Here is a 25,913-nt window from a genome sequence, read left to right on the forward strand (position 1 = left end):
TTTTCATGTCTAATTATAAAATTTAAATCTTGAAAATTGACGGTTCAATAAATATATTACAGGATGTACTACTTTTAAGACTTGAAATCGTTTTTTTTCTCATGTTCATACATATTGAGGTCGAGATGATCAATTTGAGAATTTTTTAGAATTATACCATGTCATTGTGCGATTATAATATAATAAAACTACACTTCTAGAAAAATCATGTTATTGCCATTATAATATAATGAAACTACAATTCTAGAAAAAACATGTTTTTGCCATTTAATTTGACCCAAATTTTGCACACACAATCTTTCCATCCTAAGAATAAATCTTCAAAAAATTAAAATTCAATTTGCACCTTAGATATAGTTAAAATGAATCCCCTCCAACAACAATTCTAGACCACTCGTTTGGTATTTCAATATCTAGGCCTTTACAAACTCAAATTTATCTATTAATTTTATAACACTTTTTATCTAATAATAATAAAGCCATCTAAATAAATTGGAAAGGAAAAAAAAAACCTTATAAGGCCTAGATCTTAGCATCTTATCAAAATGAATGGCCTATGTTAATTGAGCTAAGAAAAAACTTTCTAACTTTCAAATTTTATTTTTTATGAGTATTCATTAGAATGAAAAAAGTGTATATTTAAAAATTAGGGTCAAACATGTCATTTGATGATTGTGTTATTATATTACTAAGATGCATATGGGTTATAGCGGCTACATCCCTAAATTTTGGGGTACATTGCTCCTATATTGAGTCTAGACACGGTTTCTATGCAGCCAGCTCGCATATTGTAGAAATGCGGGCTTGGCAATAGATATATTTTTAAAATATAATTTGATCCTAATTTTTACATATCATGAATATGAAAAAATAATAAATTGAAAACTATAAATAATAATTATATTAAAAAAACATTCAGACAGTTGATTACATTTATTTTTAGATGGACCACTCATTTGCATCCATCGATTGATGCTTTATACCTTTGGACTGCATATTGTAGAAATGTGGTCCAACTTGCATGAAACAATTTTCCGTTGATTATTATCCATGAGAGCAACCGGATAGCATACTCCCATGAGTGTAAAATCTTTTAGCTTGAAAGTGATTGGATCATTGTTGGAAAAGCCGAGCAATCTAACAGCTAACCGTCCGGTTAGATGGGAATCGAAACTGGGCAGTTTCGGTTTTGGGAGGTTTTGGTGATTTGCTGATATTTAATATATATATATATATATATATATATATATATATTCTAAAAAATAACGAATTCGGTTTGTAATGTATTTTTTAATATTATTTCCATTATGATAAAGATTAAAATTTGTTTTGGTACCTACTTTAATTCAAACATCGATTCATCAAAATTCATTTTTTAATTAATTTTTAATGTCATTTTAAGGTGTTTTGTTTTAATAATTATTGGTGTGGTCTCTATAAGGTTGCAACTTTAAACAATCAAAATAAGAGTGCCTCCGAATTTTATCATAACAAGTAATTTCGGTGTAAAAAATTATTAAGATTATCTCAAAATCTATTTTCATATCTAATTATAAAATTTTAAACTATAATTAAAATAAAGTACATATAGAAATATTTGAAAAATTTGAAAATTTACAGTCTAGATAAAGTTTTGCAAGATAAACTATTTCAGGGACTCAAAAGCTTTTATCTTTCATATTCATACATTTCAATGTTGAGATGATCAATTAGATATTTTCAATATTAAAACAACTATTTTAGATGGATTTTTGAGATGCATATGTAATTCTACATTTTAATGTTGCAACTTTATATAACTTTTTTCGTTTTTTATATGGTTTTCATATTTTAGTAGAATTTTTTTTTATATATATTTTATTTTTTCAACGCTATCACTATGCAGACTTACTTGGTTAGAACAGTTGAATTGGCTAGTTTGCCGGTTAGACCAGTTAAACCGGGCCACGTCCCTATTCCGGTTTGATATGCGAACACCGGATTGGACACTTAGTGATAGTTAATTAGATTAGTCGTCAAGTCTACCTCTATCACCATTCGAGTCACTGATTAGACGGTGATGGCTCTCATCGCCGCGATGCCATCAAACTATGCTTCTCCTTTTTATCTTACTTCCTAAGTACTTAATACCCAGTTCTCTCTATCTCTCTCTCAAAAGATCCCTACCTGCGTTTCCTCCCGCCGCCTATCTCTCTCTCTCAAATTCTCTCTCTAAAAGATAACCCCCTACCTGCGTTCTCTACATCCGCTTCTCTCTCTCGAAATGGAGTTAATTTAAGCTCATCGCAACCCAGAGAAGCCAATGATGAGCTCTGATCTCCCCTCTGTCATCCATCTAAATATCGGTGAGCTCAATGCCCTTTCATAACCATTACTCAATTTTTGATTATTTCTCACTCTAGGGTTCCTACTAATTGAGCTATATCACCACATATATTGCACCTTATAAGTATTGATTTGGTCGCTTAATTGACATTTGACAGTACACGATGCATAGGTCAATGGTTGTTTTTATGTACAATCACTTTCCATTGTTCGGAATTTGTTTTATTTTCTCACTTAGGGTTAATCCTTGCAAATGGCTGGGATAAATGATCGTACTTTCCCTTTCAAGGACTATTTATGCATTTAGTTATTTATCAACATCAGCTTTTGTAGAAACACTATTGGTTTGCCATATTCAATGGTTAGACTCTGATTTTTTTTTGTTATTTGCATTTAATTATTGTACTTTTGATGTAATTTAGGTGGTGTTGCTTGTGCCAAATTGTCTAATTTTGCTTTTGATGTTGTACGATCTCTTAGTTTACAATTGAATCGTTTTTTCCTGTAGTCATTCTAAGGTTTGTTAATTCCACTCGCACATAATTGTTGCAATTATTTATTAAAACTAGGGATTTATTAAATATCAAGGATTACATAACTAGAAACAGTAATGCTATTCTAGAAGCAAATTGTACAGTGATTGAGATCCTTAAGGATCAAAATGCCTACTTAATTGGTTTGAAATGGCTAAGTTGTATGTTGTCCCCAATTTATTTAAGCATATCTCATTGTGATTTTTAGTTCTTAAGGCCCATTTTAAATGATATATGGTAGTCATGGTTGAAACACCCCTGTTATTTTTTAACTATGATAGCATGGTTGAATTTCATCTATCATATATACATTATTCTATCATACACATGGTACCTTTAATAGTCATGTTTTTTTTTTTCCACATTTTACCGAGTTAAGATATAGCGTTTTAAGTTTTAACCATTGAGCTTGTTGACTTTATTTAGGAGGAAAGAAATTTTCGACAACCATTGATACTTTGACGCAACGCGAGCCACATTCGATGCTTGCAGCAATGTTTAGTGGTCGTCATTCTGTGTGTAAAGATCATCAAAAGGTATCCATGCTTCATTTGTGTTTAATACTCAGTATTTAAAAACTGGGTAACTGACTTTGTTCGTTGAATTTTGGCTATTTTGTTTTTTCCTTTCTCGCATTTTTCATGCAAATGATACTTGTGCCTTTCTTAAACATATTATATGTACGTGATTCTCCATATTTGTAAGTCCATATTGAAACAAATGGCTGAAAACACACTCAAATATGAGTTGATGGAATTTGAGTATCTTTTAAATGGTCAGTTGATCTTTCATGGAAGCTTTTTGTCATGATATCTTGCATTTTTTTGTTTTAGTTCAAGATCTTCTGAATTCCTGTCTGAAAAGAAAATTTGGGGTTTTACTTTGGGCGCGAAGAATTTCTATATCCCAATTTTGATCTATACAACCTACTTCATGTGCCTAAATGTAGTTTCTTATTGTTAACGTAACATTGAGATGCCTTTTTGCTCTTTTAACTTTATTTTCATGCTGTAATATCAATCCAGCCAGGGCATTTATTGTTGTCTACAATTTAGCTGGATAAAGTTCATAAACCCTATGTCTTGTTTCAATTTCTAGTTCCCTGTACCCTGTCATATTTCTCTTCTGTGAATCAGATTACGAGTTTATAACTTTTGATGCTAATTTATGCCTCCACATATTTCTGGAAGTGGCATATGTACTGTATCCTTATTCCTAGCTTATATAAGAGATAAATTAAAGATCTACCCATATTCTTTGATCATACTGAATCTTCTGCAGGGGTTTGTCTTTGTTGATAGGGATGGGAAACATTTTCGTCACATTCTCAATTGGTTAAGAGATGGAGTAGTTCCTATTCTCCAAGATTCAGAGTACCCAGAGCTGCTACGTGAAGCTGAATACTATCAACTTCTAGTAAGCTGCTTCCCTTGTTGCATAAATATTTGAGTTAGATTCTCTTTCTAGCTTCATAAATCCAACTAAGTACCGGTCAAATTGATATTGTCTCTAATCTTAATCATAATTTGAATTGGTACCCGTGGCTCTAGTTTTGTATTGGGCTGTTTGCTATGAAGTTGATAATTTGAAAAGTACTTTTCGTTAGCATACTTAGCTTTGCAGTTCTTTCGGATTCCCTGATAAAATATGGGATGCATTGTTTTATTCTTCTGTTCTTCCATTGATACATATTAGCATTTGTCTAAAATATGTTCATAAATTTATTGTCAATTTTTTTTTCCTAAAAGAAGGACCATGCTCTGATACCATTTTTGTTGTTACCAAATACCAAGTGAGAGAAAAGAATGTGAGAATGGAACTTATTGGGTCAATCAGTCCAAACCCATTTTTAAAGTGCTGCAGAAAACTCGCTACAAATTTAGTCATTTGTTGTTCTCGTAATTTTCTGCCCATTGTTCCAGGGGTTGATCGAAAGCATTAATTCATTTATACATAAAAGAAAAGAAGATGAAGAGTCAAAGGCTGAACTGACACGCATGGACGTTATCAAATGCATACAATCTGAGCGGGTTAGGTTGCGGGGAGTCAATCTCTCTGGGCTTGATCTTTCCAAATTGGTAAGAATGTAGAGAATTGTAGATGAGCCTACCAACGCATTTATTTGTGCTATACTCTGGTGGTTACTCTCATCTTATTATTTGTTGGGTACTGTAAATGTTAGGGGTTCTGCCATCTCTCCTATTGTTGCAGAAGTTATGACAGGGAACCGTCTGTGAATTAAATTGAGATTGTGATGAGCCTTGAAATTTACTTCTTTTTATTTTTTCGAAATAAAAAAATCGTCTCATTGTTATTGGATATTTAAGAATTTGAGTTCAATGTGTTTAATCGTTTAATCGATGTTCTCAAAACATTGGTTTTATTATATTGCTAGGTAGGAACTAAAACAATTATGAAACTCTAAGTGCTGCTGCATTGACTAGTTTGAATTATGCAGGATTTGTCGGGTGTTGACTTTAGTTTTGCGTGCCTTCGGGATGCGTTCTTCTCACGTGCAAATCTCCAGTCCGCTAAATTTCGGGTAAATTTTTCGTTTAGCGTTCTTCTCACTTGCAAATCTCCAGTCTGCTAAATTTCGGGTAATTTTTTTGTTTAAATAACAGTTTTTTTATAGAATGATTATTATTATTATTATTATTATTATTGAGAGTGATTGTTTAAATAACAGATTAAGAATATGGGCGCTGTAATTTGCAATTTAGCCACTTGGTGGATGGATTCATCTATTCCTTCAACTCATACTTGTTGGCCGTTTTGTCATTCATAAGGCTAAAGAAGCTCAAAATTGGACACCTTTGATGGAATTGGAAATAGCATTATCGGTACTTCATGCAAATGCCCCGAGGCTATTTCTTTTGCAAATTTGACCAATTATTATTTTGTGGTGGTATGAGTGTAGATTTTGACTTATTTTCCTTACTTCTACATGCGCCAAAGCGAGATGCTAATTTCCGAAAGTGGAGATATACTTAACAAATAGTGTTTTTCTCATGTTGGTTGCTCAGGTCTTTTTTACTTTGGTGGTTTTGGTGGGAATGCTATCATTTGTATGCATTCAACGATGCTCTAAAATACAAAGCTAGAGTTCATTTTTCATTTTTCTTGTGTTATCTATTTACCCAGTTTTAATTTCTCCCCAACTTTGCACTAACATTTGAAAGTTGCATTTTGGCTGGAATTTATCTGAAATTGAAAAAAGAAACTAAAGGGAAAATGGTGGGATTTGGCCTAAACCTTCATTGAAATGCTTGAAATCACACAAATTTTAAGTTAACCAGTTTCAAAAAAAAGAAATCACACAAATTTCAACAAAATTTTCCCAAATATTGAAAAATTTCATGGGCATTGCCATCTGCTTTGCTTGAAATTGGGTCAGTTATTGGGCACCAATTCTGAGTTTGAGTGTTTATTGACCATAATATTGGTTGCCCCTTTGTTTAAGGAAGTGCAGAGGCTTTTGTTTTGAGACTTGCAAGGGAACTGGTTGACCATCTACGTTGTGGATGTTTGTTCCAACAATTTTGTAGACTCATGTAGCATGTGTCCAATTGTCTTAATAGGTATCTATTGGAGGAAGAAATGCCTAGAACCTGAATGATTTTTTTTTTTGGTTATGTGCAGGATGCAGAGGCTGATGGTTCCAACTTTCATAATGCTAATTTGCGTGAGTAAGAAGCTGGACTTAAAAGTGATGTTATCATATTTTCTTTGGTGCTAGCTGATGGAAGTTGAATGACATGATTTTACTACAAATATTAATGGTATTTTAAAATGGCTAATCTGGTTTTATCTTATGACTTGCTCATATCTTTCTTGTACTTAGCCTCTATCTTTTTGAAACCGTTTTATTTTTTACTCCCCTTTCCTTTTGTGATTAGTCATACTATTATTCTCTGTGAACCTGGACATAATTGAAAGGATGAGTCACCTTATGACAAATACACACCATAGAAAATTCAAGAAGTGTACTTGGGGGTTTTGGAAACTCTATCTATATACCTGACATGACCCTGTAAAGTCTGGGTTAGACGTAGGCCCAATCGTGTCTGACTATAGGGTCTATACTTTTGGACCCAAGCCTAACCTGACAGTAGGGCTGGCAATGGGCTGGGCAGCCTGACCTGGAAAAACTCTGGCCTGGGCTACAAAAATTGGCCCAAAATGTACGCTACTACAGGTCGAGGGCCAAGCCTTGGCTAGGCTACGTTAGGGCTGTGTATTGCCTGGCCTGCGGTTTTCGTCATTTTTTCTTTTTAATCTTGGAGTCTATGAGGCCCATCCTTGACCAAATGGTACTCTACATTTGAGATTTCATTTACAATGTGTACATTGAGTATCATAATCCCAAAAGTAGTCTTTGCTGTTTCTGATGGACATACCATGTTTTCTAATTGTCTCCTCTTTCTCCCTTTGTCTTTGAGTGGGCTTCCTAATTTTTGTCATTTGCCTAGGGAAGGTGTGAATTCATAAGTGCCAATCTCGGTGGAGCTGTATTAGCTGGAGCCAATCTTCAAAGTGCAAATCTACAAGGTAGTTCTTAAGCAGACTTTATTGATGAAAGTTATTTCTGGTGACAAAATTGTTTGATTTTGTTCTTGCTAAAGATTCTTCCTTTGCCACCACTTATCTATACTGGATACTGGTAGTGTTCCCTGCCCATGACTATATACAAGCCTGAAGTCACAGAAGCCTAAGATATATTCCATCCACGTTTTCTATTCAAGGTTTATGGTAATTAAGTCATCAGCTTGGTGACTTAGGAAAAACATTAATTTGTTTACTAGATAAAAGGTGTAGGTTGAGGAGCAGTGACATGATTTCTAAGTTGTTTCCAAGGACTAGACATTCATGTGAATTGTAATTACAGGGTAGCTGAGATGTTTTTGGCACGCATCAGTTTGAAGTTTTGAACTATTGATCATGGTGGTTCAAGGATTGGGCAAAGACATGGAAATTTTGATTTAGGGGATATGACTTGATTTTAGGAATGGACTGGAAATAATTGGATATTAGTATTTTGTCAGTCAAAAGCATTATGAAATATTTGAGTTTCTATTATAGCGCAGGTTTATTTAGTCAATAATTATTTTATTTTCCAAGGTAGAACTTAATTTGTGAATTAAGTTTCGACACCTTAAAGTTTGTAGGCTTTAAATGTCTCATATTTGTGATAACATCCAACTTTCTTGTTAGTGAAGCCATACTTCAGAAAGATCCTTAAGGACCAGACAAGGTCCAAAGAAGAAAAACATTGGTGTTTTATTGATTCAAGTGAGAAATAAATACTTTTACCATCTTATATCAAGGTGTAGCATTTGAAATCGAGATGGTGTTATCTTTACTATGTTCCTTGGGGTTTGAATCCTTGGTTTCCTGAATATCTTAATGTTACTATGCAGCATGTATAAAGTTTGAAGAGCATAGGTATCAAGAGTTTAAATCTAACATCCATGTGTATTAAGGAAGCAATATTCAATGTGATAATATTTGTACATAAATCTGGCTTTCTTATGTTCATGCAGATGCTTGCCTGATACACTGTAGCTTCAGTGGTGCAGACCTCCGCTCAGCACACTTACAGGTTCATCAGCTTCACATTTACTTTATTTATTGTGTTGGTTACCTCTAAAGAACTTGGAATTTGGCAATTCCACTTTTTAATGGTTTAAAGTTGTGATTTCTTGATTTCTTCTCGTAATAAAAAATCTGTGCCATTTCACTTTTTTGATATTTACTTTATAAACATGTCTGGATATGGATAGTTCCGTGATTTGTAAGATAACCTCAGTGTTTTCCTGAAGAAATAGTAATGACACCACTGGGTCACATGGTTATTTACTAGAATATAGACTGAAGCACCCTATTTCTCAAAAAAAAAAAAAAAATGGACTGAAGCACCCATGCCAGCAGTTTTGAAATGTTCTCTACTGTAATAGTTTTTAATATATATTGACCTATCAATTTATAGGGAGAAATGGATGTAAGGTTCCACTATGTATCGTTCATGTTTGATTAGTTGCAAGCTGTACAGACCTCAATTAGTTGGGGAAAGGCTTTGATGATGATAACAAACACTTATGGTTAGATGGAATGCTTATTTGGTCAAATGTCGCATGGTAAATCAATTCCAATGAAGCTTATTTGAAGTTATATTACCTGGTAGAATTTAAGCCTTAGGTATATTTCCCTCATAGTAAGTTATGTTAAAGGTGTTACTATTATTTTGAGAAATATTATATTTATTGTGCATGATCTTCAGGAAATGCTATACTCATGAATTAAGTTTGCATGAATGAAATTGTTTAATTTAATCTTAGATGGAAGCCTATTATGAATGAAGTTACAAATCATTTTATTATGTTACAAACATATTAATGGCTTGAATATGTTTCATTCTTTTTCTCAGACTGCTGATCTTACGGAGGCCAATTTGGAAGGGGCAAATTTAGAAGGTGCTAACTTGAAGGTAAATTTGTTGGCAGTTCCAAAGCGAAGAGTACAAGTTCATTGCAAGTATTTTACTTAAAGATGAAGTTCATTGCAAGCATTTCCAATGCCATGAATTTGTAAATATTCATGCACTAGTAAATTCTGATCAGGATCTAATAACTGCGTATTAAACTCCTTTTCTTTTGGACTCAGGGTGCAAAACTAAGTGGTGCGAACTTACAGGGGGCTAATCTTCAGAGGGCATATTTACGGCAAGTAGATCTAAGAGATACTGTAAGTGTCTAGATATGAGATATATGATATAATATATTTAATCAGCCTTTTTGTCTTCACAAATTTAGTCCTGTTACTTTCTATATCACCATCTTATAGACTAGCACACTTTTACCCCTTCTCATGCATATTTACAATTATGCACCATGGAGAATGACCCAAACCTTTTGCACCCAACAATTATGAGAGAAGTGGTGATCTGGCCAATATGAGGGTGCATGGGTTTATGTTACCATTTTTATTCAGGTCTTTGAGCTTTGATGGGTGGTAAGATATCTGGTTTGGATGAGGGCAATCGAGGGACAGTTGAAGTTTGTCCCAAAACCAGACAAAGTGCTCATGATTTTTGGGTAATAGACAGGATTCTAATTTGTAAAAAAAAGGCATGCATGTGGATACTTTGTTGCTGTTCATCTTTTTTCTTGACTCAATTGTATTTCTTTCTTTTTTGCATGCGAAACTGTTTCTTCTCACACTCACACACACCCATTCAAATTATCGGTTTGTTTTGTATTTCAGAGAGGATAACTCGTTTCTCCAACCCCCCCCCCCCCCCCCCCCCCCTTCTTTTTTTTAACAAATCACTTCTTACGACCATTTAAATTGAAATTAACATCAACTACTACGATGCGTCTTATTGACTGTTTCTACATGTCGGGTGATTGGAAAATCTTTTCAGCTCTTGGAAGGTGCAAAGCTTGGTGGTGCAAATTTACTCGGTGCTATCAGATGATGCTGTTGCAAATGTACCATGCGCTCATGTCAATCTAAGCAATGAGCAATGCAATTCCCTGAGCAGGGTGTTCTTGGGCTAATGCTTCAAATTATCGTATAGAAGCGTTGGTCTACTCTTTAACCCAAGATCGAAGGAATTGATGATCGGATTGGGCTTAATTGTTATTTATTCCGAGGGTGGGTTCTTATTGGGTGGGCTTATCACTTCGGAGAAAAAGCCGTGTGTGCTGTAAATCAAGGGGACAGATACAATAATCACTTATGGAGTTTGAAATCTGGAACAAATTAAATGTTATTCACCACATTTGATCTTAAAGTGCATTATGCCTTGTATTTTGTGTTTGGTACACCTAACAAAATTATAGATAGGCCAATGAATCCAGTTAGAGTTTTACATAAACTGTGCACGGTTTCTCCTTCTGGTTGCATGTTTCTCGACGATCAATCTCTATAAACCTTCCACAGTGTCTTCCTTGACAGTCGATCTCAGAAAGCAAGAAGCAAATTTGCTTTCTAAAAATGACGAAAGGGGGAAAGTACATGATAGGACCAATTCCTTTGGTGAGAAACAGGTCACAGTGACTTTGGCCATTGGATGCACAATCAGGCCGCTGGTTTGTACAATTGAAGGTGCTCAATGCTCAAGAGTATCTTACTGATCCCAGCCATCTGATTTCATTTTTGACGGCTAATGTTGTTTGTGACATTTATGAACCATTAACTGTGCCCAAAGCTTGTTAAATTTGTTCCCCCCCTTCCCCCACCCCTTCCCCCCACAAAAAAAAATCCAACCAATCTACTGACTGTCCAAAACCAAAAAAGTATCATAAGGATCCGAGGGACATTTATGTACGATTGATTGTGCGCAAAGCATGAGAAAGTTATTCTCTCCTCCTGCCCTTAAACCAAAAATAAATAAATCTATTGGCATTTGCTTAAAGCCAAATGGTATCTTACTGATCCCAGCTATCTGATTTCATGCTTGACACTTTGACACTCTGTCCAAGAATAAGAACAAAAGGGGAGGTGAGGCTTCTGGCAGTAGGAGGGATCGGAGGGACATTTATGTACGATTGATTGTGCTCAAAGCTGGAGAAAATCATTTGTTCCTCCCCCACCCCCCAAAACCAAAAAAAAAAAAAATATTGACCCTTGCTTAAAGCCAAGAGGTATCTTACTCATCCCAGCTATCTGATTTTATATTTGATGGCTCATGATGTTTGTGACATTTATGTACCATTAATTGTGTTCAAAGTTTGAGAAAATTGTATTTGATTTTATATATGATGGCTTGAGGTGCTTGTCATCTTTGCATTTGAAAACTACGCTCATTATATACAATTTTTGTTTTAGAGAAGTGAATGCGAAGGAAAAGCCTAGCCAAAAATAAAGTGAACAAGTGAATGCCAAGTAAAAGCCTAGCCAAAATAAAGTGGACGTATTCCTGGATGAAATTAGTGCTAAGATTTACCTAAGGGGCTTGTATGCCCTATTAGATGTATTCCTCGATGAAATTAGTGCTAAAAGTTACCTAGGTAGCTTGTATGCCTTTAGGATGCACTTCTTGCTGCGGTCGAGGAGCATGATCCCTCAAGTGGGGTCTGTGTGATTTGTTGTTTGCTTAGTAGTTTTGTTATGATCAGATCAGTGTTTAAAAAACGGGATTGGCCTGGTGAATGGCTCTTGGGTGAGTACCTCTAAATCTGATGGACTTGGGCGAGTCCCTCTAAATCGGATGGACTCGGGCGAGTCCCTCTAAATCGGATTTGTTCCTACTTTTGTTGAGGAACTGGGTAAGTCCCTCACAATCCTTGCTTTTCACACTATCTTGAATACATGAGTGATCAAACTCACAGAGTCCCTTGGAAAATGTGAATATGTGTAGAATTTGTTTTGATTGTTTAACAAACTTCTTTCTTGGGTAAGTGATTAACCAACAAATTTAATGATCGATCTGAGCCATCATCTAAGAAAGAAGCCCCAACTATTTAACAAATAATCACATTTAATGAACAAAATGTTACAATGGAAAACTCTCCTAAGAAACAACAATGATCAGTCCCTGTCTTGCATCCTACCAATAATGGTAAAAACAATAATGACAATAACTATAAATGGCCCGTTTGGAGTCCCTAATACACAAGGGACAATTTTCTATCATGAAAAGCTCCTCGCTTGTTCTTCGTCTTGCTTGTTGGGCTATCAGTTGCAAGACTATCAAAGGTGGTTCTAAGCACTGGTGCTACCTGGCCCTTGCCATTGCTCCCCTTTCCCAAGAGCCTCACAACTCCTGAGTAGTGCAAGGAGCTAGCTATTTGTATGGCCGTGGCCCCCTGCCCGGTCCTAGACTCGGTGTCGGCTCCCTTCTTCACAAGCAACTCCACCACCTCTGCCTGTCCCGACTCTGAGGCGCAGTGCAATGGTGTGTATCCCTCCTCGTCTGTTGCGTTGATATCCGCACCCTTCTCGACCAAAACCCTGACAACTTCCATCCATCCCTTGAATGCAGCTCGGTGTAGCGCGGTCCAGCCATGTTGGTCGCGGCCATGCACTGAGGCCCCGGACTCAAGCAGCCGCTGGACAGCACGCGTGTCCCCCCTGCGTGCTGCCCTGCAGAGGCTGTCTCCAAGCCTGAGGCAGTCAAAGAGACGCATGTGCCCGCACTCAGCGGCCACATCATAGGCAGTTTTTCCCGATCGGTTGCGTATGTCCTTGTTTGCACCCCTTTGAAGCAAGAGCCTAACCATCGGATCATCGCCTTTGCCTGCGGCAACATGGAGTGGAGTGTCCCCAGAGTCTGAGCGTGCATCAACAGAGGCTCCGTTGGCAAGCAAGAGCCGCGCGCAGTCCCTGCGTCCATCCTCAACTGCAAGGTGCAATGCGGTGCGCCCGTCCCAGGCTGGCGCATCTGGGGATGCCCCCTTCAAGAAAAGCAGTCGCATCACCTCCAGGTGCCCCCCAGCGGTGGCCTGATGAAGAGGGCCCCACGTGCCAGATTGGCGGTCTGGGTTTGCACCCCGTGCCAGCAGAAGTTCGACGATGAGGGTCTCACCGGCACCGGCTGCTGCCTCCAAAGGGGTGCGGCCAGAGCGGCTCGGGGACTCGAGGTTTGCATGGAATTCCAGTAACAACTGGACAAAATCTGCTCTGCCAGAAGCAATCGCAAGGTGAAGCAAGGTGTGGCCTTTCTGGTCTGTCGAATCTGCAGCACCAGGGGTGTCATCCCTCTCCAGGACCGCACGCAAGTCTTCCATGTTTCCATCGGTGACAAGCTTCGCCAACACCGGTGCCCCTATAAACATGACTCGTAGCGCACTATCGGCAAATACCTGCTTCTTCTTGGCGGTGAACCAGTCCGGAGGAACATTATCCAAGGCATGGCTGGCAAGGGTAGCGCCTGGGACCACAACACTGTGGAGGAGGAAACGGTGGTCCGGATAGGGGATAAGACTATCAGGAAGTTGCTCGTTGGGGGCCATATTGTAGGACAGCTCGAGCATGACGGTGCCAAGGGGCGGGATGATGCCCGATTGGGGGCGCGCAACGTACCGCCCCTTCTCAACTGGCTGGAGCCTGAAGGCCACAGGCATGGTGTGCATCACGTTGCGAAAGGTGACTGTGCCGCTACACTTGTGTCCGGGCTCAATGCGTATCGCCACCATGCTCGATGGCTCAAACCTTATGAGCCTGTCCATGTTACTCAATCTTCTCCTCTTCCTTTCTTTCCTAGTGCTCAAGGTGCTAGCAACCTATGTTGCTCTCTTGTGTCTACTTTCTTCCTCTCTTTTCTTTCCTAGTGTTGAAGCCTCTCTTTCTTTGCTTCCTCAGTGACGGAAGGGAGTTCGTTCAAACTGGTTGATTCCCTTCCAACTCTTGAATGATCAACCTCAAAAGTGCCTCGATTCTCTCTCCTCTTCCTTTTTTCCTTCCTGCTTTTGAAGAGAATTGAGCTCTTTTTCCCCTGGTTTTGAAGAGAACTGAGCTTCTCTTTTTCCTGGTTTTGAAGAGAATTTGAGCCCCAATGAGTTGATTATCATGCCTTAGTAAGTGAAGGCCTAAATTTAATGCAAATTTGATGTATAAGTAGAGCCGGCTCAATGAGACGATGCCACTTGTAGGGCCATTGGGTGTCAAGTACAAAGCTGACTTGTTCTTTCCCTTGTCCTTACAAAAACTACGAGGAACTCCTTTTCTAAACAATGTTGGTGATCAGAGCATTCTTGGCCTTTTCAAGTATGAACAATTAAGATACTTGGGAAATTTTCTAAACCTGGATGAAGAGCAAATGCCATGATTCCTTTCAAAATTTGCCATAACAACCCTCACCTTTAAATTGTATTGGATGGAGTAGAGATTTTTTGGAGATGGGGTTTTAATGCGTTAGCATCTCATTCCAAGATGGATTTTGGATGCGTATTGGTAATCTCGGTCACCACGATCATGAATATGAAATAAAAAAGGGGATGGATTTTCAACCTTAAAAGTTGGCTATTTTGAATTTTGTCTTTCGGTTGTTTATTTTAATTATTTGAATATCATTAGATCTGCACTATTTCTTGGTATGAAAATGCAGCTAGAGAGACTTTAACATATATTTCAGATCTTGAATCCATCACTAAGATTTTTAAAAGGGAATTGCATGTGAATATGTGTGTCTGAGAATACACCATTTTTCCATTTGGGACAAGGATTTTGTGACTCCCATGGTAATATTGCATTTGTCACCTAGGGCTAACAATAGACCAGGCCAGCTCGGGTCCCGATATGGCTGGCCTAGGCCCGGACCGGGCCTAAGAAGACCTGGCCCAAGTTTTGTGCAGCCAGCCCCTAATGCAATATTGGCCAGACCAAGCCGGGACTCAGCTGTACTGTAGAAGTAACGTTTACCTGTAACAAAATTCTTAAGGATATAATTTTAATTCTATGTTTGCAGTAAAGGTTATTACAGTCTATGTAGAAGCATCCTCTACTAGAAAATGTCTTCCCAGCATATGCCCTATAAAAACAATACTTTTTGAAGATTTTTTTGTTCCTCTTAGGTCCTCTCACATAAATATATAAAGTACCTGGTCTCATATAAGATTGAGGCCCTAAACAATCAAATTAAGGCGTACCTAAAAAATTTACATATAATATTGAGGCCCTAAACAATCAAATTAAGGCGCACCTAAAAAATTTACTAGAAGAAGTTGGTGTGATGTAAAAAAGCCCTCAAATCGACATTTCAACCTCGACATACATAAATGTTGAGAAATAATGAAATGCATTATTCGGGGCATCAACTTTCAATATTCTCACTTGTTCATAGATCTGTTTGATTGATGTCATTTTTCAAAATTTAAAGTTTATATAATTAAGGATGAAAATAAATTTCATGCCATCATGAATATTTTTGCAACTGGATAATCATATTTCGATACTATTAAGAGACACACCTTATTTTGATTGTTTACGGCCTCAGCCTCATACAAACCACACCCATACATTAAGCATTGTCTAATAAACAAAATAATTTGAACACTTCTCTTGATGAGGGATGGACCTATGGTTACGTCATGTAATTTTGGATATTTTAGTGTTAATTGTTAAATTAGTGTGTGATATGACCCACTTTCACTTTTTTATGATTTGAGAAAATATTTGCTTTGTAAAAAATCAATGGTTTCTTGTTGTATTTTTTAACTTTAATTTGGATATGGTCAATTCTTTCTTTGTCACTCGTGCTAATTTTAGGCCAGTTGTTCTGTGAAAACAATGTGTCCACGGGCCCTTTGTAGAAAATGAAAATTTCTTATACACATATCTCTCTCGCTGCCATTATGGGTCATAACCAGTGATTTAAAAAATGTTAGGTCGGTACGGAATCATCCGGTTTGATTCGAAATCGGAAACCCCATTCCAATTCTGTATATATGAAGGAATCGGTGGTTATGCACTGTAAAACGACAATTCTCTACAATAAAACGGCAATTTGGACTGCTAATTCATCAATCTGAACTGGGTTTTGGCCACTTCACAGTTATTTTTATGAGTTTTTTGCCTATTCACTGTTCCTTTTTTTCACATGGTAAAAACGGCGAGCCGATTCACCGATCCATTTTTGGGGTGCCCAATCTAGGTCACCTATCCGATTTCTAAATCACTAGTCATAACCATTTTACTCTCATTTTTTTCATTGTTATTTCTATATGTGAACTTTTGCTAGCTCGTCTCTCTTATTTTATCCCACATGGTTTTTCTATCCTCCAAACATTTGAAAATTTCATACTTTAATTGTTTAATCATGGTTGTTTCTTCTCTTTTATTACTTTCTTATGCTTTCAGTCTATTCATTTATTACCAAGCCAAATAGAGAAGAATTAAAAGAAGAAAAGCGTTGTAAACAAAAAGCCAAGAATCCCTAGGCCTTGACCCAACCAACGCAAACCGGCCATTCCTACTAGGATCTGTGGGCTATTGAGACTTGTTCTTCTCTAAGCCAAACTGCTAATGAAGCTTGTATAAGTAATTAGCGCACAGTGGTGTAAGATGTGCAAATTATTTTAATTGTAGATTAGGATCCTATGAGATTCATTAGAGGCTGCCCCAATCAACCTTGTCCTAGCTGGGGTTTAGATGCTAGTTCAAAGGGTATAATTATTCTTGTTTAACTCATCTCTTGTCCACTACACAATCTTACAATGTATGAGACAAAAGCATTGTGTTCATTGCTAAGCTGAGTATGGGAGAACCATGATGCCCAGAGAGAGAGAGAGAGATAGAGAGAGTAAAGGGTAAATTCCTTTTGCTAAATCTAGGATGATTTATTCTAGGGTGAATAAGGTGCCCTCCATATATTATATAAATAAGGCGCGTGTCTAGATTTTGCTAGAAAATGTAGTTTATAGCTTGAAAATTCATGTTCAACTTTAATTATGAAATTTAAAATTTCAAAAGGGGTACAGCTCAAATAGATCTATACACATGAAAATCTTACAAACATGCGGCCTAAATAACTTGTGACAATATGCATTATTTTTAGGACTTGATATTTTTTTCTCTTTTTTTTTTTTTTTAATATCTATAGATCACGAGGTTGAAATGATCTATTAAAAGGTTTTGCAACTTCAAAACTTTCATTTCCATTATATTTTTGAGGTACAACTTACTTTATAGTATGAGATTGCAACCTTGTATTACCCTTTTCTTTTCTAAGGGATAGCTCAAGTAAAGAAGAAAGGAATGGTTCGCCTTGTCGATAAAATTATTTTTATATTTGGTACATGAATTTTACAGTTATTTTTAGTTGTCAGATGTGAAACTAATGCCTATGATTCTATATAAAAGTTTGAGACAATTTCTTTCATACTCTGTGTAAATAATTGATACTTTTAGGCAGCCAATTTCGTATTTGATAATTACGGGTGATTATAGCCAATTTCGTATTCAAAAGTAAATTATCTTACTCGATTTTGTATTATCGAATAAGAGATTGTGTAAGACCATTTACCGTATTATACTCGTAATCCACAATCACTCAGATGACCCAAAAAGAAGTTTCGGACTCTATCCCTACCAAAGTCTCAAGTTACATTCAAAAGCAAAATAGATAAAATAAAGAAAGGACTACAAAAAATCATTGTGTGAGGGGAAAAAGTAAGAAAAGATAAAAATAAAAAATAAAAAAAAATAAAAAAAAGAAGAAAAAAAAAGGAAAAGAAAAGAACGTAGAATCTTTGTGTGAAGAAACATGCCTGATTCAGATACGACTCAAGAAAATGGAGTTCAAAGGAATGATGTATATCTATGTACTTGTGTGTTCTGACGGGGAATATACTTATAAACCATAAATCCCAATAAGCTTATACCCATTTGACAGAAACAACAAAGAATAATAAACTTAACCTGTTTGAGATTTTTTTGAAATTTTATTTTTAGAAAATGACCAAATATTATAACATCCTTAGTAACTCAAAGTCCAAATTTTTTATTTTAGGATACTCATTTGCTGATTCTAAAGTAGCCCATCAAAATAAGAAAAGTCTTACCGCATAACTCATCAAAAATTGCAATTCAAGCATTGCGAAACTTTTACATCAATTATCTCGGATTCAACATTACGGTTGTAAAAAAAACATAGGATTTCAAGCTCTAAAAATAGTGCATATTTTAACAAATTGTCCTGACCATCCATTTCATCATAAAAAAAAAGTATTAAAAAATCTACAAGATCTGTACATTTTTTCATCATCTAAACATTTTTTCAACTAATTGAAATCGACTACACGAATCATAATCTATCATTATACTATCTTTACATTTTTTGAGTTTCAAATTTTATTATCGAGGTTAAAAATTGATTTTAAAACCATTATGGAAATTTTTGTTACCGAAAGTGCTTTCTAAACGAGGATTTGAGGTGACGCTTTATTTGATTTCATAACGCTTAGACCTTAAAGAAAGTTCATCTTAGAAAGATCGACTTAATGGGCCCGCTTTTGATAGAGTAAAAATATAGCATTCTCATACATGTACAATATAGGTGCACTTTTAGAAAGCCAAAACATTTTATGCTCCCCAAGAAACACAGACATTTGTATAGATTGAAATTCAACTCATCAAATTAATTACCATTAAACCTGCCACTCTAGAAATGAACGTCATTATTCTTTTATTCAAGGCCTAACCTTGAAGTAGATAAGGCGATGAAAAAAAGGGTAACAAAAAAGAGAATGTATATTATTTATGTTTGGTTCGAAAATAAATAAATAGGTAAATAAAAGTCACCATGACCACTAACTGTTAGCAAAATAAGCAATTGAGGATGTAATACTTTTTTGTTCAAAGTTTTTGGGGGTGTCTCTCTCCTCTACCTCAAGTTTCAAAAAAGAAGTCACTCTTAATTAATGTATCAGCAGCACTTAGCTTCACGGTAGACATGGAAAAAAGATACAGATATAGATGTAATCATAAAAATCGAAATTCCCACGATATTTTCTGCTCTTTCCTACACCACCCGATAACATGCAGATAGTCTCCTTCAATTAAACAAATATTCCCCAAAAACCCCCTTTCAATGAAAATATACACACCCTTAACAAGGTACTTAATTCCACAAAATTAGTTGTAACTGTACCAATTAGTCCCTCATAGGATAAAACAATATTTTCAAAACAATCACGAAAAACGCCACCAATCCCAACTGGACCCGAGTTCCCAAAAAAGCTCCCATCAACTTTTGCGATCCCCCACCCTTCCTTGGCCACCGAGGGACTTGACCACATAAAAAGTTTGATTAAATGAAGTAACTTGTCATACGGTAAAACAAAACCCTCAAAAGCTCTCCTATTTGTTTCCTTCTAAAATTCCCATAGAATGAACCCTTTTGTAATTTTTCATAAGATACCACCAACTTTAACCAAAAAGGAGAACGTGAATTGTGTAACAAAATCAAACAAACTAAGAGGCAGCACTAGGAAAACTCTTGCAAAATCCATCAACCAATGCCCAATTCTTGAAGTAAAAGAGCAATGGATCAAAAGATGAACTACTGATTTCCCGCTTGTTCACAAAATAAACAAATGTTTGGCAAAATCTTACTCATTTTCTAAAAATTATAAAATGTCATGATTTTGTGCTGCGCAACCAGCTAAACAAATACTTGAACTTTATGAGGTATTGACCATTTCCAAATTTGAGCAATATTAAGGTAGGATTATATCTATCGATCATGAAAAACAAATTATAGCAAGATTTTACTAAAAAAATTACCATCACTTTCAATCTCCCGTACTAACATATCATCCCTCTCATTGTACACTTGTTCAAAGAAAATATGCCATGACTGATATTTTTTTTTCATCTTTTTTTTATTGAAGAGTTCAAAACGGGAAAGGACCCTCGACTCATGCTAGAAATAAAACTCAAGATGTTATGTTGTGATACCCCAACACCTTGAGCCCTTAACCTTAGGCCTTCCTATATCACAAACGTTCGGTTGCACATGTATTGTGAATTTAACAAATTATCAAGTACTTGGATTTTAACAGCTTGCCAACAACTTTCTAACCATCAGATGTCAACAATGGATCATAGGAGATAACGTATGAACCCACCAAATAATACGTAGTGATAAATTCCATGTCCCCAATACATTTGCTTTAATGTGCCTTTTTTTTTTTTTCCCGCTTTTTTTTTTATGGTTTTGCACTTAGAATGTATATATATAGTAATGTAATTATCAAAGGGATAGTATAATATAATATGATATCATTCTTCTTTGTTATAAGGGAATCACAATTACTAATAGTCATTATCATTTTTCTTTGTCATAAGGGAATCACAATTACTAATAATCATTATATGTCAAATTGGATGGCTTGAAATATATCACAAAATTTAAGATTTTTTTTTAAAACTTTTGAGTTTAGTCAATAACAAACTCACAATCACTTTAATTGAAATCTGACAATAGTGGTTGTTCCTCGTTTCTTTGTATGTTTTAATATCCTAGAAAAAAAATCACGATTGCACACATATCTACCAATTTCTCCATGGCTATATCGATATTAATATTTAGTTATTACTTTCTTCTTCTTTTTTTTCTTTTTTACAAATGTTAACCACTTAATTGATGGAAGAAAAGATTACAAAAGATTTACATTATTCGAAATTAAAAGCGAAGGTAAAGAAACACATCTCTTGGTTAGTCCATCTGCCAAAGAATTAGCTACACTCCTCTGTTCTAGTAGTATACTCATTTAGTTGATTCTCAAGCGGGTCATAAATTAATCGTGTGCCTGAACAGCAAGTGTACTACATGGATGACAGCATATACACCTTATTTAAAGAATTTTAAGACATTTTTTGAGGTATTGATTTTCTGTGATAATTCACAATTTCAACAAATTTAATCGTACTCGAAAGGTTATCGAATATACTCAATAGGTAATTTCACTCATAACTTTTCATAAAGCTGCTTTTACTTTATTCAGTCCAGATTTTTCCAGTTAGGTACCATTTGTTTTGGGACAGTAAAGAGCTTATAAGAACTCTCTCTGCCCAAACCAAACCAAACCATTGTTTTAAAACTTAATGACTTTCAATCCGGTTCATGTAAATGAAAATCGGTGGGATCCAAACCGATTATGACATAGTATGGGTCTCAACCCGGTTCCACCTGAACCCTTGTTGTAATTTTTTTTTTTTAAGTTTATCCGATATTTCGTGAAGTGCCATCTAGATCCCTATCCCATAAACTCCTATTTTAAATTGAACCTTAATTGAATTGTTTAAAGTTGAAACCTTATAGACACCGCACCCTTACAATAATATCCCAACATTGTAGGGATTGTGGAACAAACTAACTAATACAATACATCCAAATCTATAGAAAGCACAACTAATATTGTACAATGTGATATCCTACTAAATCTCTAACCAATCCCCTCAATACAACTAATATTGTACAATGTGATATCCTACTAAATCTCTAACCAATCCCCTCAATACATAAGGTGTATACCAAATAAGTGAAAAAATAGTATTATGCAAATATTTTAATTGTAATCTCATCCAAACAAGCGCTTAGCACTCAACATTTTCAGAATCCCTTACAAACACCAGCTCCATGAATACTCCCAATGTGATGACTATGAACTAAAATGAAGTAAAGTTGACAATGCAAAAAAAAAACAAAAATTACCACTTTGGTATTGAAAAACTATGTATTTTCCAAATTCATCATCATCATGGTCAAGATTATCAATCCTCAAGATCCAACAGTGGTATGTAGTTGATACAGGCACCAAACCTCATCCACAAATGAAAATAAATTGTAATAGTTATGAGTGATGACAAATAACATAGTCATGGGACTCTTTATTAGTTAGTAAATGGCTAGATGACCAGAGTGGCCAATGGAAAACGGGATCTAGGCCGTGGTCGTTGGTAGGTGGTGTCACATTGTTCTTTCTTGAGTTTCATTCTCATTTCCCGTTAAAAAAAATAATATGTGTTGGCCCATAATTACTATCACTGGGCAATGCCTATTAATTTTCAAAGAGCAAATACCTTCCCAAAATATATAAGAAATGAAAGAAAGAAAAAGGATTCTAATAAGCCTTTTCTTGGGTAAGTTACTTTAGATTAGAAGAAAATGGTAAGATCATCCAATGGATGTGATTCACCATAGAGTTCTTTCACATAAGAAATTAAAAAAAATAAAAATAGAGAGAACAAACATGATATAATTCGACCCAAAGTTATAAAAAAGAAAATAAAAAATCCAGACCAATACTCACAAAACTATCACATTAATATAGGCATAATATACAAAGAAAGCTCATGTTCTACTGAGGACACGTCATTATTACAAACATCAAACTTTCACACATGACTACAAGCATCACTCGAACACGCACTCCGAGCTTTCCTCGTTTACCTTTTTCCTATAAATCAAGAATACATAATGGTTAGTGAATATTTAAAAAAAAAATAAAAAATATATAGAAGTTTCTATAAGGCCTGTGCTCATTGAAAACAAAATAAAAGCTTCACAAAATGGTACAAATCTTTCGGATCTATAAACACTTGTTTTTAGGGTAAAATCCATATAATTCGCTACACTATACACTATTTTTAGAGCTTTAAATCCAAAATGTTTTTGCACGAACATAACGGTCAAGGTGATCGATGTAAAGGTTTTTCAATTCTCAAATTGTAATTTTCAATGAGTTATGACATGAGGCTTTACTTATTTTGATAGAGCTGCAACCCCATCAAAACATTTTCCAAAAAATAAAAATAAATAATAATATGTGACGTGAGGTTTTACTTATTTCGATAGAGCCGCAACCCTACCAAAATATTTTCCAAAAACAATTAAATAATAATCCATAATTGTTCTAAAGGGTGCTTAGGCTCTAAACAATCAAATTAGAACCCACCTTTAAATAATGCGGAGAAATATGGCTTCAATACCAGAAAGATAGCTTTAAAATACATTTTCATCTTTATTTATAAAGTTTAAAGCTTCAAAAATAATGTAAAATGACATATCGATGAAAATCTTGAAAATTAACTATAAAAAAATGTATTACAAAATACACTTTTTTCAAATTTTGAAATCCATTTTTTTATCATGTCCATGCATCTTGATGTTGAGAGAATCGATTTGATGATATATGGACATCCAAACATCAAAACAACCTCTTCTAGTAAATTTTTTGAAGCAGGTTCAAATTTGATTGTTTAGAGCCTCGGCTCTATATAAACTTTTCCCTGTTTTAAATAACATGTGTTTTTTTTCTTTTTTTTTTTTAATTTCATGCAGCACCTACCTGTCCTATTTTCACCTAAAAAGAGCCACACCCAAAATCTAATAATACCATATTTCATTTTAACTATGTTTTTTTGGGTGCCACACCTTCTTGAGGAAAGAATATTATACCCTTTGTGTCCATCTGTTCTAGCTACCGTCGGATACTGATGATCGACGGTGGGAAGCAACCGAAATCTAGTCAATGCATATCATAGCCAACAGCTGATTGATCTCCTACATCCGTCCATCACGAGTAACGAACGGTGATGCCTATGGCATGCCATAAAACATGGCAAATAGCTGGTGTGTATGATCAATAGGGGAATTTATCAAAATACATACAAGAAATACTCTATTTATTATTTTACCCGAATATATGTTATTTTTAAGGCTTAATTTTTTATTTTTTATTTTTTTCATAACCATAATGGTCAAGGTGGACATAGTTGAAGGTTATCGACCGCCGGAACTGCGATTTGCGTGAGCCTTGGGTGAGGCTTTTACTTCTTTAGATCAGGCCTAGACCCTAATTTACCTATTTCCATTGTTAAATTGTTGAAAAATTAAGTATACTTCGATAAATTTCCCATATATTATATACCTCACAGTGTATACCATAGGCATCCACCATCCAATCCCCATGATCAACGGTGGAGAACAATTCAACACCCATCATGACGATCTACACTAGCATGGTATAACTATCTTACGCAAAATTGTTAGGAATTGGAGGGCTAGGATTACCTAATCACTGTCAGAGCTGCTGCTGCTGCTGCCGCCATCATGCTCGTGGCCAGGCTTCTTCTTCTTCTTCTTCTTCTTCTTCTTCTCCTTCTCCCCATCTCCATGGATCTTGTCCCCATCTCCATGGATCTTCTCCTTCACTTTCTCCATGAACCCTTCCTTGTGCTCACCATGCTCCCCATGAGAATGCTCCCCTTCCTTGTGGTGTTTGAGCTCCTCACCATGTTTGTGCTCCTCACCATGTTTGTGCTCCTCTCCATGCTTCTTGTCTCCACCGATACCAAGCTTCTCCCCAATCTTGTTCACAATGGAAGCCATTTCTCTCTCTCTCCCCCTCTAGATGGTTCTCTTTATCTCACTAAGACTGGCGATGGATTCCCCTCTCTTTCTGGTTTTTCTATGTATTGAATCCTATGCTTTGTGCCCTATTTATAGGAGTAGGGAGCTGTATCGAGCGTTGATTTAGATATCCGAGTTGGAGAGTTTCGATATTATCTATTCATGTTTTTATAAAAAATTGTGAATCCTCCTTTTCTTCATAAATGACTCCTCGAGATTTTAGTGCTGATTTACATTTTGATTTTTGTTTAATCAACTCATGAGTTTTATTATAACTTACTAGTGTGTAATGTTTAATTATAGTAAAAGTATTAAAGAAATTTTTTTAAATAGGATAGAGAAAATTCGCATCCGATGTGAAATTTTAGCTCGAGTTTGGCATAAAGTTCAAATTTTTTTTTATTTAGACAGATGTTGACATATAACTTTATACCCAATAGTTAAGATCAATTGTGATCATCTTATATCGAAAGTAAATGATATTATTGTATATTAAAATAAATTTTTAATAAAAAATTTACAAAACCCTATAAAAAAAAAAAGAGACTTTCTTATCGACGGAGAACCAAGTTTTTTTTTCTAGCAAACCAAACATGATTTTAGATCTTTTTTTTTATGTACAATTTTCCCATTTTTGATTAGTGAGACAAAATAGAAATTTAGGAGGTCATAGGCATATGAACGCGACCTTTTTGGGGCGTAGCGATAACGCCGGGCATTCCGCTTTATTTTTTTTGACGGTGACAGCCAAATGCTGATCGCCACGTATCCGATCCAGCGGACGGTCCGCCGCGGCCCACACGTTACGCGCAAAGATATTCCCGCCAGAAATGTCGTGCCTCATCACGTGGGCACTACTAGAACACGTGAATGCTTTAAATAACGGATAAAATTCAGTACGGAAGTCGGTAAATTTCCCCGAATCCAAATTTGACAGGTGGATTGTTCTTGTCTTGAAAATAATGACCCGTGGACAATGCGTACATCTTCACATGTGGGCAATTATAGAGCATGAATTCTATGCTCCCGCGGGAGCACTTAATGTTTACACCCTCGGACATAAGACTAACTTGTCGGTAGCGCAGTTCAAAATTTTTATTAGAATGATTTCGTTTTCATGCTCAAATATCCTCAAATTGATCATCTTAACCTTAATATATATAGACATAAAATTTCGTTATAAGATGTTGTTT

General features: G+C 35.7%; 3 protein-coding genes across 12 annotated transcripts; 1 reads left to right on the top strand and 2 right to left on the bottom strand.

Moving 5' to 3' along the window:
• The first annotated feature begins 2,054 nt into the window (after nt 1–2,054).
• Nucleotides 2,055–10,653, top strand: FIP2 (potassium channel tetramerization domain-containing protein / pentapeptide repeat-containing protein). 10 transcript variants are annotated; one of them, XM_006826279.4, is made up of 11 exons: nt 2,055–2,345; nt 3,285–3,394; nt 4,140–4,274; nt 4,781–4,936; nt 5,317–5,400; nt 6,501–6,547; nt 7,336–7,409; nt 8,402–8,460; nt 9,286–9,345; nt 9,522–9,602; nt 10,282–10,653. In XM_006826279.4, the coding sequence occupies exons 1-11, from the start codon at nt 2,303–2,305 to the stop codon at nt 10,333–10,335; spliced, it is 903 nt and encodes a 300-aa protein (XP_006826342.1). In that variant the 5' UTR covers nt 2,055–2,302; the 3' UTR covers nt 10,336–10,653. The 10 variants fall into 10 exon arrangements, 1 of the variants encoding a protein (XP_006826342.1); XR_016052052.1 differs by having other exon boundaries at nt 2,059–2,345; nt 5,317–5,458; nt 7,331–7,409; XR_016052051.1 differs by having other exon boundaries at nt 2,059–2,345; nt 5,317–5,458.
• Nucleotides 10,654–12,324: 1,671 nt separating this feature from the next.
• On the bottom strand, nt 12,325–20,493 carry LOC18421534 (protein VAPYRIN). Its single transcript, XM_006826280.3, has one exon. The coding sequence runs from the start codon at nt 14,030–14,032 to the stop codon at nt 12,470–12,472; it is 1,563 nt and encodes a 520-aa protein (XP_006826343.1). The 5' UTR covers nt 14,033–20,493; the 3' UTR covers nt 12,325–12,469.
• Nucleotides 20,494–22,601: 2,108 nt separating this feature from the next.
• Nucleotides 22,602–24,769, bottom strand: LOC18421535 (dehydrin HIRD11). The gene is made up of 2 exons (XM_006826281.4): nt 24,382–24,769; nt 22,602–22,765 (listed from the first exon to the last, which is right to left on the bottom strand). The coding sequence occupies exon 1, from the start codon at nt 24,697–24,699 to the stop codon at nt 24,382–24,384; it is 318 nt and encodes a 105-aa protein (XP_006826344.1). The 5' UTR covers nt 24,700–24,769; the 3' UTR covers nt 22,602–22,765.
• Nucleotides 24,770–25,913: the final 1,144 nt, after the last annotated feature.

This window comes from Amborella trichopoda, chromosome 3 (assembly GCF_054954075.1).
Source record: "Amborella trichopoda isolate Santa Cruz 75 chromosome 3, AtrichopodaSantaCruz75HAP2 v2.0, whole genome shotgun sequence".
In the NCBI taxonomy this organism is placed as follows: Eukaryota; Viridiplantae; Streptophyta; class Magnoliopsida; order Amborellales; family Amborellaceae; genus Amborella; species Amborella trichopoda.